Source organism: Notolepis coatsorum (genome assembly GCF_963971535.1).
Source record: "Notolepis coatsorum genome assembly, contig: SCAFFOLD_317, whole genome shotgun sequence".
Lineage (NCBI taxonomy): Eukaryota > Metazoa > Chordata > Actinopteri > Aulopiformes > Paralepididae > Notolepis > Notolepis coatsorum.
In genome coordinates, this window is record NW_028169839.1 from 18,427 (window position 1) to 39,543 (window position 21,117).

The window sequence follows — 21,117 nt, forward strand, 5'->3', positions numbered from 1 at the left end:
CAAAAACGTCAGTTTTTCAAAATGGTATAAAACGGAAATGTACAGATGAAAAAAAAACTATCCGTTTTGTACATGTTGACTGCAAGCAAGTCATTGATAAGCGACGGGCGTATTAGACACATAGCCATAATATAGAATATAGAAATAGCTCCGTGAAAGTCATGAAATATCGGAAATTCAAGCGCTAATTCTGGAGCCCCCTGCTGGCACTCAATGTGTTAAGACTCTTGTATTCATGTAAAGCATAGGTGTCAAACTCATGGCCCGCGGGCCAAATGTGGCCCGTCACGTCATTTGATGTGGCCCCAAGAGCTCTGGTAATTATTATTTTTTTTTTTTATATAAACATTAATCTTGGGTTAAAAAATAGCGGCGTTAAAAGAATTGTGGGTTAATGCGTTAATAAAGCTTTAACTTTGACAGCCTTAGTTATTACACATTCTTACACATACTTGTATGTTGAACATCTGAGGTATTGATGAAGTAACAAAGGAAAAAAGGCAAAAGCACTTACTCCTCAGACATTCTTTGACAATTTTACAGCCCAAAATACAAAAAAGATCCAGGAGGAATAGGTAACAAAGGGTTGAAGAAATATTGTGTGAACTGTCAGATGAAAAAGATGGCGCCGCTACGTCCGGCTGCCTGTCTGTGCGCTCCGTCGAGACTGTGCATACTTTTGTTAATATTTATAGTTTTAAGAGTTTTGTCTGTACCAACAGTAGGTGCAATTAATGTGTATGACCGTCAGTCACTAATAGACATTGGATTACGGGAAACTTACCGACTGGATTACTCTCTGGATCAGCTCTCTGAACCGCAACAATGGCCCGTTGAGATCTTGAGGACATCAGGACCGGATCTCGCCCCCAGGGACAAAGGACCCAGACGGCGAGGAAAGAGAGCTGGAGTCCGTAACAGGCTGAGAACCAGGCGGCACAGGACACCACTACCCAGTATATTGCTAGCCAATGTACAATCAATAGACAATAAACTAGACGACATCCGAGCAAGGATTCAATTCCAGAGAGACGTTAGGGACTGTAACGTTCTCTGCTTCATCGAGACGTGGCTGGCGCCAGAAGTCCCAGACCACGCCATCCTACCGGCCGATCATTTCTTCATTCACCGCAAGGATAGAACAGCAGAATCCGGTAAACAACGTGGAGGAGGTATTGCCTTCATGTTGAACAAAAATTGGAGTGACCCAACTAATGTGAAGGAACTATCCAACCACTGCTCCCCAGAACTGGAATATATAACCATCAAGTGTCGTCCTTTCTTCCTCCCGAGGGAGTTAACGGCGATCGTCCTGGTCGGAGTGTATATTCCACCGCAAGCTGAAGCCAGCAACAAGGTTGCGCTCTCCAGACTACACGACGAGGTAAATAGAATCCAAGAGGCGAATGTTAACGCCGCCATTTTAGTTCTGGGAGATTTCAATAGCGCCAATCTGAGAAAGGTATTGCCCGACTTCTATCGGCATGTGACTTGCAACACCAGAGGCGGTAACATCCTAGATCACTGTTACACGCAATTTAAAGGTGGCTACAAGGCTCATTCTGATAGTGGCTTCGGTAAGTCAGATCACGCATCAATTTTTCTTACACCGAAGTACAGACAGAAAATTAAAAGTACTCCCGTAGTCTCGCGAGAGGTGCAGAAATGGGATGTGACGTCAGAGGATACGATCCGGTCAGTGTTTCACAACACAGACTGGAATGTGTTCCGCGACACAGATAACATTAATGCCTACACGGAGACAGTGCTGGACTATGTTTGTACTAGGGTGAAAGAAACAATCCCCACTACCAAAATGAAAGTTTACCCAAATCAAAAACCCTGGGTAGACAAATCCGTCCGTGAAGCTCTGAGAGAGCGCACCAAAGCATACAACGACGGCCTAGAGGCAGGCAACATGAATGACCACAAGGTGGCGCGATACAACGTAAGGAGGACTGTGTCAGAGGCCAAACGACGCTACAGGGATAAAATTGAACTCCAGTTTGAACAAGCTGACTCTAGAGCTATGTGGCAGGGGCTCAAAACGATGACAGACTACAAAGGTGCCTCCCTCAAACTGAACAGTGACATCTCCTTAGCAAATGACCTCAATACCTTCTATGCGAGGTTTGATGCTGGTAATAACAACACCAGCTCACAAGCCTCGGCAATGGGGGGGGGGGGGTCGGCTGCTGATGGAGGCGCAGTGTTCAGGGTAACAGAGCATGAGGTGAGGCGGACCTTTAAAAAAGTGAATATCAGGAAGGCAGCAGGTCCAGACGGCATCCCCGGCCGCGTCCTAAAAGTCTGTGCCGACCAACTGGCCCCAGTATTCACTGACATATTTAACCTGTCCTTAGAACAGGCTGTCATCCCCACCTGCCTGAAGAAGTCCACTATTATCCCTGTACCCAAAAAATCCAAGCCTGCTTGCCTCAACGACTACCGCCCTGTAGCTCTCACCTCCATAGCCATGAAGTGCTTCGAGAAGCTAGTAAAGGGCTACATCTGCTCCTCCCTCCCCATCAACATGGACCCCCTGCAATTTGCATACCGCCCCAACAGGTCCACGGAGGACGCCATATCCCATGTGCTGCACACAGCAGCATCACACCTGGACAAGAGGCAGGGGAACTATGTGAGAATGCTATTCATCGACTACAGCTCGGCATTCAATACCATAGTCCCCTCCATACTCATAGCCAAGCTCAGGGACCTGGGCTTGGGCTATGACCTCTGCCAGTGGGTCTTGGACTTCCTGACTGGCAGACCCCAGGTGGTGAGAGCAGGCAACTGCACCTCCTCATCCATCACCCTCAACATAGGGGCCCCCCAGGGCTGTGTTCTGAGTCCCCTCCTCTACTCCCTGTACACACACGACTGTGTGGCTCAGCGGAGTAGCAATACAATCGTCAAATTTGCTGACGACACAGTGGTGGTGGGCCTGATCTCTGCCAACGACGAGAGGGCCTACCTGGAAGAGGTCAAGGTCCTGGCGGGATGGTGCCAGGAAAACAGCCTCTCCCTGAACGTCAGCAAAACAAAGGAGATGATTGTGGACTTCAGGAGGTCGGGGGTCAAGGACTACAGCCCCCTCAGCATCGACGGGGCACCGGTTGAGAGAGTCAACAGCTTTAAGTACCTCGGAGCCTACATATCCGAGGACTTGACATGGACCACACACATTAACAGTGTTGTGAAGAAGGCACGACAACGCCTCTACTTCCTCAGGCGCCTAAGGAAGTTCCAAGTCAGCCAGAAGATCCTTAAGAACTTCTACTCATGTACAATAGAGAGCATCTTGACCGGCAACATCACCTCCTGGTTTGGGAATAGCACTGCACAAGACCAAAGCAGACTACAAAGAGTGACACGTTCAGCCGAACGCACAATTGGAGGGGGGCTCCCCACCCTCCAGAACATTTACTACAAGCGTTGCAAGGGCAAGGCTAAGAGAATCATTAAAGACTCCAGTCACCCGAACAACTGCCTCTTTGAACTGCTGCCGTCAGGCAAGCGATACAGGAGTCTCAAGGCGAGCACAGAAAGACTCAGAAGAAGCTTCTATCCCCAGGCCATCAGGCTGCTAAACGAACAATGAATGAACACTACACAACAACAACCACCAAACGCACATAGCACACACATCCACACGCACACACTCACTTTAAACAAACACACTGTAGCACCCACTCCACACACTTATAGCACACACCCACTTTAAACAAACACACTGTAGCACCCACTCCCCACACTTTATATTTATGGATGAAGGATTGCACTACAACTCGTACACCTTACTGTAAATTGTACCTAAAATTGTACCTCATCCCATTTCTGCTTTGCACTAGATAGTACTGTACATTAGTACACTGCATAGTATTGTGTATTGTATATTATATGGTAACTCAGAACATTGTACATATGTCTATACCGAACACTGTGACCTCATTTTCTTCTTCTAAATTCATGCTATATTATGTTATTATGTTATTTGATACTATCTTGTCTAGCACAGTCTCTGGAGCGTAACAGTAAGAAGCATTTTGTATGAAAGTATTCTGTACTTCTGTATGACAACTATTAAAGAACTTGAACTTGATGCAAACTGGCTGTGTGACATAACCGAGCATCTCGCTCAATTGAATAAGAAGCTGTAGGGACGCAAACAAGTCCCACCCAAAACTTGACCAATATAGTTGTGAACTGAGACAACCCTTATTTTGTTATTTTTGAGTACAGTTACAGTTGTGTGTTCATGCAGACACATAATAGCAATTTCATTACGAATTGAAAATGGGGGACCCTGATGTAAACAAGTCGAAAGTCTTTCTCTGGTCTGCAACCCCTTAACAATTGTGTGTATTGAGCTGTACTGTACTGTACCCATTCTGCAATCTGTTAATTAAACAATCTTCCATTAGTTGGATGTATGCAAGGTTGTGTGCAGCCATTTGTTTTTGTAACATCTGCTACATCTGTCCCACGTGTTCTTTGCAGCTCACAGTTGTTAGTTCTGCCCCTCTTGACTGTGACAAAAAGGTTTTGAACAAACTTAATGTCATAGCTTGTATTTGATGATATTCTTCTTTGTTATTTACTTGAATGGTTTGATCATTGATTGATGGAGTAATATGGGGTTCTCATCAACTAAAATTATTTGTTAAAATAACATAAGCTAACATATATTTTTACATCTATGCAAATGCATATGCAATATGTATAACTTGAATAAGTAATAAATACAGAAACAACATGTTTAACAATATGTAAATGAGTAGCTACATTTATTTTACATTAACATTTATACGGTCTTTGGCCCTTTGAGGGCAACCATAATGCTGATGTGGCCCTCTGTGAAAATGAGTTTGACACCCCTGATGTAAAGGGTGAGTGGAGTCATTGCAAGGACTCTGATGTGTGTGACATACCAGGGTTGTGAAATTTGTAAAAAAATAAAACTAGATGTCATTACTGGAGCGTAGAATGTGAAGACATGTCTTTCTCGTTGCTGTTTTAGTGCTTTCTTAACATGTACAGCACATTTTAACAATGCTGTGATAAGATTAGATTAGATTAAAATGTATTGTCGAGTGCAAATGTAACGGGGCAACAGAAATATACAATGTACAGGTGATTAAACTGGGTACAAAATATACAATTTACTACTACTGAGTGTAGTTTTAATCAGATGTATGTACAGAGTTGTAGTATAATATGTACAGTGATACAGGTATACTGTATAATACTGATAACCGTGATAAATCCTGGTCACTATAATCGTGATATGAAGTTTTCATACCGTTACATCTGTAGGCAGTAGTTCATATTGTAAATAACATCGCTTGAGTGGATATGTCTGGTTTCCAAAGTCTGGACTTCTTGCATTTACTTTCAATATAAGCCTGTATTGCCGTTCTCTTAATTGACCATATTCACGTGGCGGTCAATTTGAACAGGGTGGGAAGGAACCCAACCTGAGCATGACAAAAGAGCAAAATGGCCGCTGCGTGAATACGCTCAACGGGAGACCATGCGGTGACCTTCTCTTTTTCCAAATGACTGAAATGGCCACTGACCCGCTGCTGTTGTCTCCTCCAGAGTGAGGACGTGTGGCTGGAGGCGGCCAGGCTGCAGCCGGGAGACACAGCCAAGGCCGTCGTGGCCCAAGCCGTCCGCCACCTGCCCCAGTCTGTGCGCATCTACATCAGAGCAGCCGAGCTGGAGATCGACGTCAGGGCCAAGAAACGTGTCCTCAGGAAGGGTGAGGGCTGGCTAACAGAAAAGATAATAATACAGTGTTGCTTTAAATGGGGCATTTATATAGCAGCTTTTATCCAAAGCGCTTTACAATTAGTTCCTTACTCATTCACTCATTCACTCACACATTCACACACCTATGGCGGAGGCAGCCATGCAAGGTGCCAACCTGCTCATCGGGAGCAATTAGGCGTTAAGTGTCTTGCTCAAGGACAACTCGACGCGCTGCCCGGGAGGAGCAGGAATCGAACTGGGAACCTCCGGATTACCGGACGACTGCTTTACCTACTGAGCCACTGTTGCCCCATGCTTTAGTAGCAGTGTTGCTTTAGTAGTCGAGTGTTGGGATGAGTGGAGTGTTGCTTTAGTAGTGGAGTGTTGCTTTAGTAGTCGAGTGTTGGGATGAGTGGAGTGTTGCTTTAGTAGTGGAGTGTTGCTTTAGTAGCAGTGTTGCTTTAGTAGTCGAGTGTTGGGATGAGTGGAGTGTTGCTTTAGTAGTGGAGTGTTGCTTTAGTAGTGGAGTGTTGGGATGAGTGGAGTGTTGCTTTAGTAGTGGAGTGTTGCTTTAGTAGTCGAGTGTTGGGATGAGTGGAGTGTTGCTTTAGTAGTGGAGTGTTGCTTTAGTAGCAGTGTTGCTTTAGTAGTCGAGTGTTGGGATGAGTGGAGTGTTGCTTTAGTAGTGGAGTGTTGCTTTAGTAGTCGAGTGTTGGGATGAGTGGAGTGTTGCTTTAGTAGTGGAGTGTTGCTTTAGTAGAGTGTTGCTTTAGTAGTAGAGTGTTGAATTGCCTCGTTAATTTTCTTTTTTGTTTTTAAACTTGTGAATCACTCTGTGCATTCGTGCTGGGAAGGGTGCTATAGAAATACAGCCTTACTTACACTGACCTGCCCTGTGAACAATCACTGCAAACTAGTCTGAATCTGTTATGCCGACACACGAGAGAGAGAGAGGCAGGCAGGCAGGCAGGCAGGCGCGGACTTGTGAGACTTTGTTTGATTGCTAACATCCACAGTTACCAGGCTGTTCCCAGCAGTGATACCCCGGTGACAGAGATGGATGTTCAGGTGTCCTGCATGGAAGTGCTCCTACATGCCTGACATGCCGTCTGCTCCTCTCCGTTACATCACGTCACATTACATTACACACTCGAGATGGCTTGTGTGTGTGCGCGTGCACACGCTCTGCGCGTCACCCTAAACCGTATTCAATCCCCACTATGAAGGATGCACGTTTATGCTACCAGATACCTTGTATTGTATAGAAAGAATATATACGTTGTGTATTATGCTTAGTTTATAGCTCTTATACAAATAGCATAGTTTGTATAGATATAATATACGTTGTGCATTATGTTTAGTTCTATAGTTTGTATAGATAGAATATGTTATGTATTATTAGTTCTATAGTTTAGTTTATAGCTTTAGTTTATAGTTCTTTATACAGTTAGCATAGCATAATTTGTATAGATAGAATATACACTATGCCTGTATTATGTTCTATAGTTTAGTTTATAGTTTATTTAAAGCCTATCTAATTTATAGTTTATATTTATAGTTATAGGTTTAGTTATAGTTTGTATAGATAGAATATACACAATTTGCCTGTATTATGTTTAGTTCTTTAGTTTATAGTTTATTTATAGCTGATCTAGTTTATAGTTATAGGTTATAGTTTGTATAGATAGAATATACATTGTGTACTATGCTTAATTGTATAGCTTTGTTTATAGTTTTAGTTTATAGTTTATTTATAGCTTATCTAGTTTATATTTATAGTTATAGCTTATAGTTATAGTTTGTATAAATAGAATATATGTTGTGTATTATGTTTACAAATCTATGGTTGAGGAGCCGGGGGAAAAAAGCATCTCACATTTTTCTGAATGTATGTACATAAAAAAAAAACACACACAATAAAATAATGTGAATGAGCGTTGTGTAATTACACTCCCTCTCTCTCTGTAACACAGCCCTGGAGAATGTGTCCAAGTCTGTGCGTCTCTGGAAGACGGCGGTGGAGCTGGAGGAGCCGGAGGACGCCAGGATCATGCTGAGCAGAGCGGTGGAGTGCTGTGCTACCAGTGTGGAGGTAAGGCAGCATGATGCACCGATACTAGAGCACTTTTAGAATAAGATAAGATAGTTCTTTATTGTCTGTTGATACAGAAATGTGTTTTGTCGGAACCAGTGTTCATTTCGTCAGCTATTTTCTTTTTTTAGTCTTAGTCTTAGTCTTTTAGTCATGTGTCAAATGCTCTTTTTCGTTTTCAGCATATTTAGTCACCTTTATCTATTTTTCGTTTAGTCAAGTTTTAGTCAACTACAGGTCTGAGCATTTTAGTCTTAGTCTTTTTCGTTTAGTCTCGATTTAGTCTTTTTTGTTTAGTCTCTCCACTCAGTTACAGCCTCATCAATTGGTGTGAGCTTTTTTTTTTTATTCTCTTTTTCTCCACCTGATTTTCAATTTTTTTCTCCCCATCCCAATTTAGTCCCAATGCCAATTCCCCCCCTCCCCTACCTGGTTGTTGTGCGCATGTTCCTCCTACTGGTCGGTACAAGGGAACACTGAAGTCCACCACATGCTTCCTCCGACACATGCGGAGACAGCCAGTGGCTCTTTTTTTCACTTGGCAGCGAGGACTCTCATTGGTGAAGCGTAGCGCGTGGGAGGTCACGCTGCCTTCACCATTTCCTGCCTTTCGCTGAGCAGGCGCCCAGACCTGACCTGTAGGCGTCGCTGTCCACAACGCCAGATTACCACCCACGACTTCCCTCCCCCTAACTCAGCCAAACGAGTTAGTATGACGACCGGCCCAAGCCGCAGGCAATGCTGACTCCGGGAGTCGAGACCGCAGCCTCTTGCATTGGTGATGAGCGCAATCTCCGCTACGCCACCCGACCGCCGGCATGAGCATTTTCTAAACAAACAAGCTAATGTTAGTGCTAGCCGGTTGTAAACTATTTAATGTGTTCTATGTTATATAGATGCTGACGTTATTAGGTGGAGTTGCGCGCCCTCTTGGGGGTTTGTGACACTAACGTGACTAAATAATTCATGCAATGTCGTTGACTACAAACGACGACACAAAATGTAGTTTACAAAATTTTATAAAGAATTTTCTGTAGAATATTATACTCCATTATGTCCTGATGTTTTAGGTTTTTGCCGTGTTATCATTCTAGAACCGGTATGGTGATGGTATCGAATATCAATATTTTGGTATCGTGGAGTGGAGGTAGCGTACACATAGCCTTGCACCACAACGACTGCCCTGTTACTCCCCTCCTTGGTCATGATTATTCAGTGGTTCTCCGGTTAACATCAACACCACTGAATCCAATCACGAGTTTGGAAGACATGGGATAAAGTCGGAATTTATTATCGGGTACACGTTATGGGTGAGACGATACACGATATACGATACTGATATTTGGCCCCTGATAATGATAATACCGTAAATCCTCTAATAGTGGAGGGTACTCGAATAAAGGACGGGCCTCTTATAATGGCAGAGGGTTTGATGCATGCAGACAAATAAAGGCCTGTCTCCAATATAAGGTCGCAAAAGAAAGTATTGTTTTAACTTTTTCGTGCCGTGATATAGAATGAGATAAACTCTTGCCAATGCAAATCCAGTGATGCCTCCCGCTACACTGACTACCGTACATTAACGTTTCCCTCTGGTTGCCGTTAGCTTTACCGCTAGCGAACGTTGTCATAATATCTAGATCTGTGGTGTCAGCTGGATGACGTTGACTTCGTTTGCAAACGTTAACGTTCGCTATCTATATGGCGTTGGCAGGAGAGGCTGGCGTTGTCCAGTTGACACATTACAGATCATGATGTTATGATAGCGTTAGTAGCTAAAGCCACTGCATGGCATCAACTCGATTCGACTGAGGAAGTCGAGAAGGTAGGTACCACACGCTAAATCGTCCCCGGACCCCGCAACCTATAGACAGTTCCAACTTCAGTGTGTGAATTACGTTAATCCCACAATTACTCAACTGCACTCAATATTTAAATACCAATGCTAGTCTAAATAAATGTAGACGGACAATGTACGTATTAAATTTGTTTTAATAATAATAATAATAATAATGCAATAAAAGTCTGAAAATGAAGGGATTATGTCCATGAGTGTCATTTTTAGAAATTAAGGCCTGCCTCTTATATAAGCCTCTCTCTAATAAAGGCCTGGTGCTCTTTGCAGCTGAGGTAAATAGAAGACCCGTCCTATATTTGAGGGTTTACGGTATTGTGGTAATTGAGATATTGCAAGACATTTTATCTATGATACATCACGATATCTGTGAAGAAGAAAAAATACCCATAAAATGGCAAAAAGCAAGTATTTATTCACAGAATTTACTTGAAAGCTTATCATATTCTTTACTGTGCATTACGAAATGGCCAATTGTACATGAAATAATGTTCAACAAATTGCATGGTGCCTCTTTAACACACACTGACCACAACTTGATTATTATGAACTATTAATTATGTCCCCAACAGAAACCATCTGCAATAAATATATATATGCATAATCTGTTTGATCTAATAAGACAACATTTTCAGTCTGTTCACATCATTCCAATAATTTTTCTTGCAGTAAAATGGGATTGTTAAGCCAAAATATATTTTTATTATTATACAAAATATTATATTATTTTTTATATCGATACTCTGTGTCATTGTATCAATATAATATCGGCTTGCAATATGTTACTGTATGTCTTTTTTGTCCCACCCCTAGCAGCTGTACAAATGAAGTTGGCTTGAGTTCTTTTTTGTTAAACGAAGTTTAAGAGAAAAGAAAAAAAGAAATATCAAGACTATTCCTCTTTCTCTCTCTCCCTGTCTCTCTCTCTCCCTGTCTCTCTCTCTCCCTGTCTCTCTTTCTCTCGGTCTCTCTCGGTCTCTCTCTCGGTCTCTCTTCCTCTCTGCTGTAGCTGTGGCTGGCGCTCGCCCGGCTGGAGACCTATGAGAATGCCCGTCGCGTGCTGAACAAGGCCAGAGAGAACATCCCCACGGACAGACACATCTGGATCACCGCCGCCAAGCTGGAGGAGGCCAACGGCAACACGGGGATGGTGGAGAAGATCATCGACAGAGCCATCACCTCCCTGCGCGCCAACGGTGTGGAGATCAACCGAGAACAGTGGATACAGGTGTGTGTGTTACGTCTGAAATGAGGGACGGAGAAACATAACTACGGTATATCGTGAACCACTGATGACTAAGTAGAACTGTTGGTTGTTCACTCACCATGTTGGCCAGGTAGAGATCTGGATGTCATGAATACAAATTAAGTGTCAACATTGTTTGTTGTTGCTATGATTTGCTTCCTGATTTGACCCCAATATATTTAGTTAGCAGACAAGCTAATTACTTTCACCTATGACATCAATCATCGTCTCATTGCCTGTAGATCTGGTGTCTTGTGGAGGAGTAGGGGAATTTTCATTCAAAATCAATTCACAAATTCCAAAAATCTGTGATTTTTATTTTGAAAAAGTCCAACCGGAGGTCTTGTTGTTGCTGCTCGCTTGACTGACACGTCTCAATGAAGGAACACATTGGATTTTATAATTTGCCAGGAAAGAAGGAGCCTGAAAACGGCTGAAGTATTTTGGTAATAGCCTCGTTAACGTTACAAATGAGTGACTTGCATCGTAAGTAGGGATGCTCGATATTGGCTTTTTTACCTATACCGATATTGTCCAACTCTTAATTTCCGATACCGATATCAACCGATACCGATATATGTAGGGTTTCCCCCCCCCAAAAAACTGAATAATTTCAGGTAATTAACATTACATATATCTTGTTGTGTAATTAACACAACATTATGCATACTTTGACAATAAATAAAATAATAATTTGTTCTTACTTGCTTGTCTGGGTAAATAAAGGTTAAATAAATGTTAAAAAATATATATATTTATTTATTATATATATATATATTTTTTTTTGAAAACCGATATCGATATTTTCCGATATCACATTTTTATGCCAATATCGGTAGGCCGATAATATCGGTCATCCCTAATCGTAAGCCATCTCCCAGAGGCCAAGCACCTACCACCTAGAAGTGGACAACCCCCAGTAGCGTTAGCAACAAGCTTAGCACTTGTGGATCATGATCAATTCAAGCGTTTGTCACCTTTACTACTCAGTCACTATATTATGTTACCGATGAGCTTTGCGTTCTACAAACTACAGTAATGCATGAAAGTGCAACATGGGTTCACACTCCGATTGCACATGAATAGTAGCTCACAACTAACCTTACCAACCTGGTCATATACCTGGTCACATCAGGGTTTCCGTTAGAAAAAATTGTTGCCGGCCTCAGTGTCCGGTAGATTTCAATCTACCGGTCAAATGAGAGAAATTCCGGTCAGAGTTTATTGAGCTTAAAAACAATTGATAGGCAAAAGAATGACAACAAAACAAAAGAATGACATCATCAAGGCATGTAGATTTATAATATTTTTACTTAAAACTAGGCTACTTTTGCGTATAAAGTCATTATTCCAAATAAAATAAGTCCCAGACTCCTTGCTGCTGCCGACTTTAAATCAAATAGACCTCTGTGGGCAGTCGCCCGACATTAATAAACAACAGTCTGTTATAATCACATTTTTATGAGCTAACGAATTCCGTTATATTGGACATTTGTATTAATTATATCAAGCGAAGAACTGAGAAATTTGGCAGAGAGAGACGGCAACATTATCGTGGGTTTGCGTGACGACTCTCTCTCTCCACCTCCCAATGACTTATTTGCGAGAGTATGTCGATGCAGAGCAGCATATTCAGCTGTTATTGGCTCTTTTCTGGGGACCGCACAGCAGCGCCCCCCACCCAACATTGCGCCCCCCACCCAACATTGAATTGCCAATGGCTGAATTGGAGTACTGCTGGAGTACTGCACTGTGCTGCTGCTGCTCCGGCTCTGCAGCTTCACAAAAGTTCGCACACCCAGCACTAAGCTCTCGCTGACAACGTCGTTGTCATTATTAGAAGCAACGATGAAACAAATGTAATGATTGTTTCGTTCATCGCATAGGCTATTTAATTTTAGTCTATTTTAATACAATTCAAATAATCAAATTGTGCTTAGACTCAGGGAATTATTTTCACCGGACATTAAGACCGGAGAGATTAAATATGTCAGACTTCAACAGATTTTGCCGGTCAAATACCGGTAATTACCGGCTAACGGAAACGCTGGGTCACATACCTGGTCACATACCTGGTCATATACCTGGGCCCTCATTTATCAACAATGCTTAGAAAGTGTTCTATTTTCGTTCTTAAGCACAGAATTTAGAATGTCTCTACACACAGAAAAATCGGGATTTATCAACCGTGCGTGCACAGGTCGTACGTACGCACACTCTGTGTTGATAAATACCATTTGTTCTTACCGTCAATGCTCGTGCATGATTATCCATATATGGTCATGAAACACCCCCATGGGATGTGAAATAATGGACTAACCCGAGCAAACTCTGAGAAACTTCACAGAGCGAGATTGTTCACGGAGGTCTAAGCAACTAATTTAACGCACTGTCGAACCAAGAAGACAGCGTGTGTTATGGGAGAAATACGCGACAGGCTACTAATAAAGACCGTTGACCACTGTTTGGCGTTGGTAACCATGCTGGAATATGAATGCCTTTATTTGTTTCGTTCGATTGGCTACCGGGTATAATATGATTTGTAGAGGCATACAATCTATTTTGTTGTCGGTATTAGGTAGCCTATATAAATGAGATATAATAGCATTATGCAACAGTAACTTGCGCATATATAACACATGGCACAGCCCTGCGAAGCCTGCATACAGTGAGTAAACTAACTTGATCGTTAATCTAGCTGTTGTATCTTTACGCTTATGAAAACATTAAATAATATGTATAGGCTATAGGCCGTCGTTTTGCCTTAATAGCCTATATTCTCAAATGGCATTTAATGACTATCCGCTGTGGGCTATATCTCCTCGCTGACGACCAGTATACCTTATATCATATTCCTATGTCTCCAAGGAATCGTGGGGCTCTGGGGAAGAAAGGTTGGGAACCCCTCTACCCCTGCTATATAGCCTATCCTTTATAATATTATAGGCTATTTTATTTACAGTAGTCTATTTATGATTTGTTTCCATAGCCGGTCTCAGTTATGCATGTGGCTGAGACTGGTCGGGATTAATGAAGCTGCTAAGACTAGACTGCTTCTCGGCTATGAATTAAAGCCACGATTGAAGATAATGTACTTCCTTTCTTGACAATAGCATACTATAACAATAATACGAGAGCATACAATAACAATGAATCTCACTGCCATGTATAGTCTGTATATACGCCATGTGTAGCCTGCCTATGTGATCAATAAAAACGCGAACTTGAATTCCATCACGTCTGTGCACAAATAGACTGTGTTAGTCTCAGTGAAGTTTCAACGGAGGTAATCTATTCTAACCAACAAATTGAAGTAGAAAGCATTTCGTTGTGACCAATCTTATTTGGAAACATGACACACAAAATAATAGTATTTAGCTTTTTATTTTAAACAATATTTAATCGTGTTTGGAGGTGGGTGTTCTGCACAAAGTCAAGCACACGTTCAAATTGATAAGTCCCACACGTTGCTTAGAAATGATCGTACGCACGTGTTACGCACATATCTGTGCGTACGCACCATTGATAAATGAGGGCCCTGGTAATATACTTGGTCATATAGGGGCAGCGGGTGGCCTAATGGTTAGAGAAGCAGGTTTGTGACCGGAAGGTCGCTGGTTCGATCCCCCGGACCGGCAGGAAAAAATCTGGGTTGGGGAAGTGAATTAATAGCTCTCTCCTATCCCATTAACACCAACCACTGAAGTGTCCTTGAGCAAGGCACTTAACCCCAACTGCTCCAGTGGAGTTGCTCAGTGGCCAACGGTGGCAGACTGTGGTTGTACTGGGCAGCTCCCAGATGTGAATGGAACTGTGTGAATGTGAAGCAGGGCGTTCCTGAAAAAGAGCATCAGCTCAGTGAACCTACCCTGGGTAAATAAAGGTTAATAAAAATAAATAATATACCCGGTAATATACCAATATCGAATCGTGAGATAAGCCTGAATCTTTCACCCCTATGTGGGAGTGACTGTAATGTGTATTGGTTCAACACCAATACACATTACATCCTTACATCCTTTGGCAGAGCACCGTGTCTCCTCCTGTTTCCTCTGGGCACAGCGAGCTCTGTGAGTGGCATTCTGCACATTTCCACCTTTCAATGCACTCATCTCTATTTTTTTTTTTTTTTTTTCAATTTCACGTGTGTCCTGGTCGTTGCGCTACACTCTGTGGGTCTGGGGAGGGTGTAGACGACCACATGTCTCCTCTGTGGGTCTGGGTCGGGTGTAGACTGCCACATGTCTCCTCTGTGGGTCTGGGGAGGGTGTAGATGACCACATGTCTCCTCTGTTGGTCTGGGGAGGGTGTAGACGACCACATGTATCCTCTGTGGGTCTGGGGAGGGTGTAGACGACCACATGTCTCCTCTGTGGGTCTGGGTCGGGTGTAGACTGCCACATGTCTCCTCTGTGGGTCTGGGGAGGGTGTAGATGACCACATGTCTCCTCTGTTGGTCTGGGGAGGGTGTAGACGACCACATGTATCCTCTGTGGGTCTGGGGAGGGTGTAGACGACCACATGTATCCTCTGTGGGTCTGGAGGCCTCTTCTTTTCACCTGACAAGTGAGGAGTTTCACTGGGAGAGCCTAACCCACCCGGAGGTTCATGCTATCTACTCCCCGCTGAACAGGCGCCCTGACCGACCAGTAGGAGTCACTGTTGCAACTGTTGTTGATGTGAAATCTTGGTTATATGACTGTCTTACCGGAAGAGAATTAGTAGATCAATTGTATTCTAGCAACCTTTACCCCTCAGCAAAACATCCAAGAACATATTTATTAATGTTGTCATTCTCTAAATTGTTCCTATTAATCCTATCCTATTGTTGTTCCTACAAGGTAGAGAGAGCAAACATTTATTTTTTATAATTTCACTCCCTACGCTGTAAATCTGTGCTGTGACATGATGATAAAAGTTTGTGTTTGTGATTGGTTTAGGATGCAGAGGAGTGTGACAAGGCGGGCAGTGTGGCCACCTGCCAGGCGGTCATCAGGGCTGTGATGGGGATTGGCATTGAGGAGGAAGACTGCAAACACACCTGGATGGAGGACGCCGAAAGTGTACGTCTTTATTTATAAAACGGGTAGCTCAAATCAAGCAATATGATTGGTTCATAGCCATAGGTATAATGAGCGTTATATCCACATCTATGATTCTAATTTTTTTTTCACATCAGTATCACTTTGTTCACTTGTTAAATGAGACGGTCTGGTGACTCTGGTCTATGGAGGAGACTGGGGCTGGCGCATGCAGATCGGGGAATCCCTCGCATCTCGGCACGCACATATGCCCATATATGGACCAAGAGGGGTTCAGAATGTCCGTTAGTGCCATCTGAATCAGACTGATAAAGCAATGGTTTTATCCAGATTATTTTATTATTTACACTAAATGTATCAATCTAGCTACTAACTGGGGAGACTGACAAATGACAGATAATGGAATATAGCAGAATGATTGGTTACAATAGTTAACCTCACGTTGAACAGGGATTCCCAGTTAAACTGGGCATCCGTCGACCCCATTCCTCCGCTTTGCGTCGGCCGAACTGCACCCCTTAGCGATGATAAAATTACCATATACCATGGCCTGTCATGAGCTACGCCCCTTAACTGTGATATAATTACCATATACCATGGCCTGTCGTGAACTACGTTCCTTAGCTGTGATATAATTACCATATACCATGGCCTGTCATGAGCTACGCCCCTTAACTGTGATATAATTACCATATACCATGGCCTGTCGTCAACTATTGCTTAAATATATATATAAGATAAGATATTCCTTTATTGATCCCCTTGGGGAAATTCAGGCATCATAGCAGCATGGGGGGGAGGGGGGGAGGGGTATTGTATATATATACAATATATATACATATTGTATATATATATACTAGGGCTGGGCGATTCTTGCTAAAATGTGAATCACGATTTTTCTCTCTAAGAATTGAGATCACGATTCTTATTTCTTCAATAAAATCATTTAAAAAGTTTAAAAAATATATAAAAAAAAAATAATAACTTTTCTTTTTAATAAAAATAAATCGTCATAACTTAGAAATGAGATTGCATAGGTCTATGAATCGAGATCGCGATTTTTTTCCAATTAATTGCCCAGCCCTAATATATACATATATATATACATTTTTGTTTTACTGTTCACTCTCCACCCCCTGCATCTGGTACCTTTCCCTCTCCCTCTCCCTCTCACTCTCCCTCTCACTCTCTCTCTGTGTGTTCTGTTTCAGTGTGTGTTACATGGAGCATTGGAGTGCGCCAGGGCCATATATGCCCACGCCCTGCAGATGTTCCCCAGTAAGAAGAGTGTGTGGCTGAGAGCCGCCTACTTTGAGAAGAACCACGGCACCAGGTAAACACACAGGCAGGGCCGGTCGTCTCTGTGAGGTTTAGCAGTGGTTCATTAGTACGGCTCTCACAGACACCTGTGGCCGACTGTTGACTAGTTATCCTGTCTCCTTGTTTGGAAGGTGACTCGATAGCAATTTATCTTGATATCTTTATTGGTTGTGAATATCTTTCTCTTTTAGTCATCCCACCCGAAGCCTACTCCAGTGTTCTCGCATTCTCTCTCCTACCTTCCCCTACTCCTCTCCCTTCATCCCCCTGCTAATCACGATAAAGGGTGTAGCATTGAAACATCAGTCAATTTGTATGTGTTTTTACTAGGCCTGTCCCCGACTAAGGATTTGTATAGTCGGGGGGGAAAATGATCATTCCATTTGGGCTGTGGGGGGTGCTTAATGTCTGAAGGAGTCGACTGAAGGCTTTTTGTTCTCTGCGAAAGCATGCAATTGGTCCACTGATGGATACATCTTGATATTTGTCTAGTGTGTTCATTAGATGGGTGAAATCCTCTTTCAGTGTCTCTGTGCCAGTTTTCGTAGGCAGTTAGCCTCACTGGTATGCGTGCCATTAGCGTTAGCCACGATTCTAGGCCTCTTTGCTTTTGGAAAGAATGATAAAAAAAATATATATATACGATTATTATTATTTTATTTTTGCATTCGACTAAGGTTGGCAGTCGACTACGGCTCCTTTCGGTCGATTAGTTGATTATTCGGGGTCAGCCCTAGTTTTTACAAAGGATGGAGTGATTATGATTTGCATTCCCTCTCACATCTCCTCGTTTGATTCCGTCAGGGAGTCTCTGGAGGCGCTGCTCCAGCGGGCGGTAGCTCACTGTCCCAAAGCAGAGGTCCTGTGGCTGATGGGGGCCAAGTCCAAGTGGCTGGCCGAGGACGTGCCTGCCGCCAGAAGCATCCTCGCTCTGGCCTTCCAGGTAACGGGATGCGCCAAACTTACCGGTCACCAGAGCAACGCTCGTGTGTAGAAGCTCTTCACGTTTTACATGATCTATTGTGGAGGATTGTGTTTGGATTTTTTTGTACACTTGATCTCAGGAAGTTGCTGAATGAGGTCAGTGGCAATTTTTCACGTCTGGTCAATGTTAGCATGGTGTTATTCACTGTCAAAGATTAACATAAATAATTATAATTGATATTCTCCTTTTGGTTCATTACAATTCACTCAAGCATAGTAACAGACACACTATTTCTGACACTGGGAATACATTCCCTGAGGTCCATAGATGTTCCTAGATACCAAGAACATGCAAATTGACCTTGTAGAAGTGGAGCAATCTTCCATTTACTTGGGTATGTACTTTTAGGCAAAATTTCAGAAAGTATTACTAGGACTTAAGAGGTTAAGATGTTAGATCCTAACACTTTGGCTGCCTAAGGTTAAATTCATGATATACCATAGATTGCCAGCGCTATTTGTCTATGGAGAAAGTCCCCTTCTTTGCAGGGCTATAACTTTTTAAATTCTATTGCTACATTGCCATTATTAGGGCCCATTCAAAGTCCTATATGTATTGTTCATTGTGTAGCAACGTTAAACTTTTTCATTCACATATTCATAGTAAAGTATGGTCTAATGTATAAGTATGTTTTCATCTCTTTCCGCAGCTTTCTCCAGAACGTGATATATAGCCCCAAATGCATTATATTGATGATGAAATACAGTTTGATGGCAATCAGCGCGATATAAAAAATTCCAACTAGACGTACTTCTAGAAGTTACTACACGTCATCTGATGTTGACCGGATGGGCGAGGGGGCGTTTATAATTCCGTGGGCAGCGTTATACCAATCATCTAATGTGGGTCAAATGTTGATAATAGCAGTTAGTATCGAAGACGGTAACGTTACACGCTGAAACTCACCCCAGTCTCCGCGCGCCGTTGGGCGATCATCGTCGAGTAGAAATCTTATCATTATGGGATATATTTTTACCCGGTCCATCTCCAGCTTGTATAATGGTATATACGTCCAAATCATGTTGTTTATCGAGTTATTGCCAATCGATCACCGTGTAGCGTGACGAGCCAGAGTCCCATGAACTATAGCGAGCGCCCGGAAGTACTACGGTCGTCATGACAACCTCTATTCAACATCCTGTTTGGCGATTGCGCCGATCGGCCACCAGATGGCGCTCCTGAACCGCCAGAGAGCTCAGTGGGTCCTGCTGGTGGATCTCAGGCCAGCGGAGGGGACATATGAATCCGATCGCAGATTTTTGAAATATTGATATAAGGACGACGTAACGCGTCCTCCGGCAACTTTAGCATGGCCAGCAAAGACGTCTAAAGACGGGTCCCGGCACTCAAAGTGCCTAATATGAAAAACTATGTGATTTAATGTTCTATGCCTTACCTTGACTTTGTCTATTTTGCTGCTTTATTTTACGCTTGTTTTATACTTATTTTATGTCTGCACTTTATGCATTGATCTGACAATTTTGTGCTAATTTTATGCCTGTCTTTTTTATCTTTTTTTTTTATCCACTTTTTCTCCCATTTTTCTATTTTTATCCCATCCCAATTTCGTATCATCCAATTCAACCCTCCCCTGTCTCGAACGCTGTTTCTTGCCTCCCACAAGCCGGCTGCAATGTGGACTAAGTCATACATAGCACGAGTCCCCTCCGATACTCGAGGTGACAGCAGTCGCATCTTTTCACCTGCGCGGCGCGATCTTTCAGCGTCAGGGGTCTGCGCTTTGGAGGGGCGCCGCCCCCGTCGCTTCCTGATTCTACTGCGCAGGCGCACCAACCGACCTGTAGGAGTCGCTGTCCACAACGCCCGATCCCCACCCATCAGTTTCCCACCCCCTAATACTGCCAATGTGTATTAGTACGGACGACCAGCTAAACTGAAAGCAATGTGGAGTGCTGGGCTTGAACAGGCGAACCCAGCGTCTCCAGTATTCGTGGTGAGCGCCTTGCCCACTGCACCACGTAGCCGCCCTCTGTCTTTTTTATCTTGTACTGCTGTGAAGCACTTTGAGCTTCAATTCTTGTATGAAAGGTGCTGCTATACAAATAACGTTTATTATTATTATTAGAAGATCCGTCTGGGATATAATTGACATGTCCGGATCCACCACACCTTTTCACGTCTGTGTTTCTCTGGTCTCCTCCTCCTGCAGGCGAACCCCAACAGTGAGGAGATCTGGCTGGCTGCCGTCAAGCTGGAGTCCGAGAATAACGAGTACGAGAGGGCCCGCCGCCTGCTGGCCAAAGCTCGCAGCAGTGCACCTACCGCTAGAGTGAGTGACTGTGTGTGTGTGTGTCCTCGTTTCCCTATCCTCGTGGGGACAATAAAAGATGATCGATATTACATAAGGGCACTCGGGTGCTCCTGTCCGTCTTAGTTAGGGACACGACAGCGCTAGTGATCTGTTCTGCATGTTTTTCCATTGGGTTCATCTCTTTCTGGGGGGAGAACATGCAAACTCCACACAGAAAGGCCCGGGAGATGCCCCATCTGGGTACCCGGCAACCAGGTCCCCAAGTGGGAATCGAACTCAGGACCTCTTATGCAACGGACCTGTAGTGTTTACCACTACACCACCGTTGCATAAGATACCACTCCCCCAGTCGATCTCTCTCCTGTCCCTATCATTACTCAAGTCAAGTGGCATGTTTAGCCTCCTGGAGAGAGGAATAACCCTTCAGACTTTTAAATACCCAGTGAATTGTCCTGCCATGACCTTCTGTACCTAATAAAATATCTGTTGAGAAGCTTGCGTGTGAATCGGGGGCCCTGTGCCCGTTGAGAGGTAGCTGTTGAGAGGTA

The 21,117-nt window shown here is 43.3% G+C and overlaps 1 protein-coding gene across 1 annotated transcript in view; it reads left to right on the plus strand.

Annotated features, from left to right (window-relative positions):
* The window catches only part of prpf6 (PRP6 pre-mRNA processing factor 6 homolog), a 46,345-nt gene that overhangs the window by 14,119 nt on the left and 11,109 nt on the right, over nucleotides 1–21,117 (plus strand). Inside the window, exons 9-15 of the mRNA XM_084339516.1 lie at nucleotides 5,605–5,767; nucleotides 7,731–7,849; nucleotides 10,714–10,932; nucleotides 15,891–16,013; nucleotides 17,204–17,325; nucleotides 18,117–18,255; nucleotides 20,468–20,587. Of these exons, the coding sequence (XP_084195642.1) occupies nucleotides 5,605–5,767; nucleotides 7,731–7,849; nucleotides 10,714–10,932; nucleotides 15,891–16,013; nucleotides 17,204–17,325; nucleotides 18,117–18,255; nucleotides 20,468–20,587 (1,005 nt within the window). The remainder of the gene's footprint in view (nucleotides 1–5,604; nucleotides 5,768–7,730; nucleotides 7,850–10,713; nucleotides 10,933–15,890; nucleotides 16,014–17,203; nucleotides 17,326–18,116; nucleotides 18,256–20,467; nucleotides 20,588–21,117) is intronic.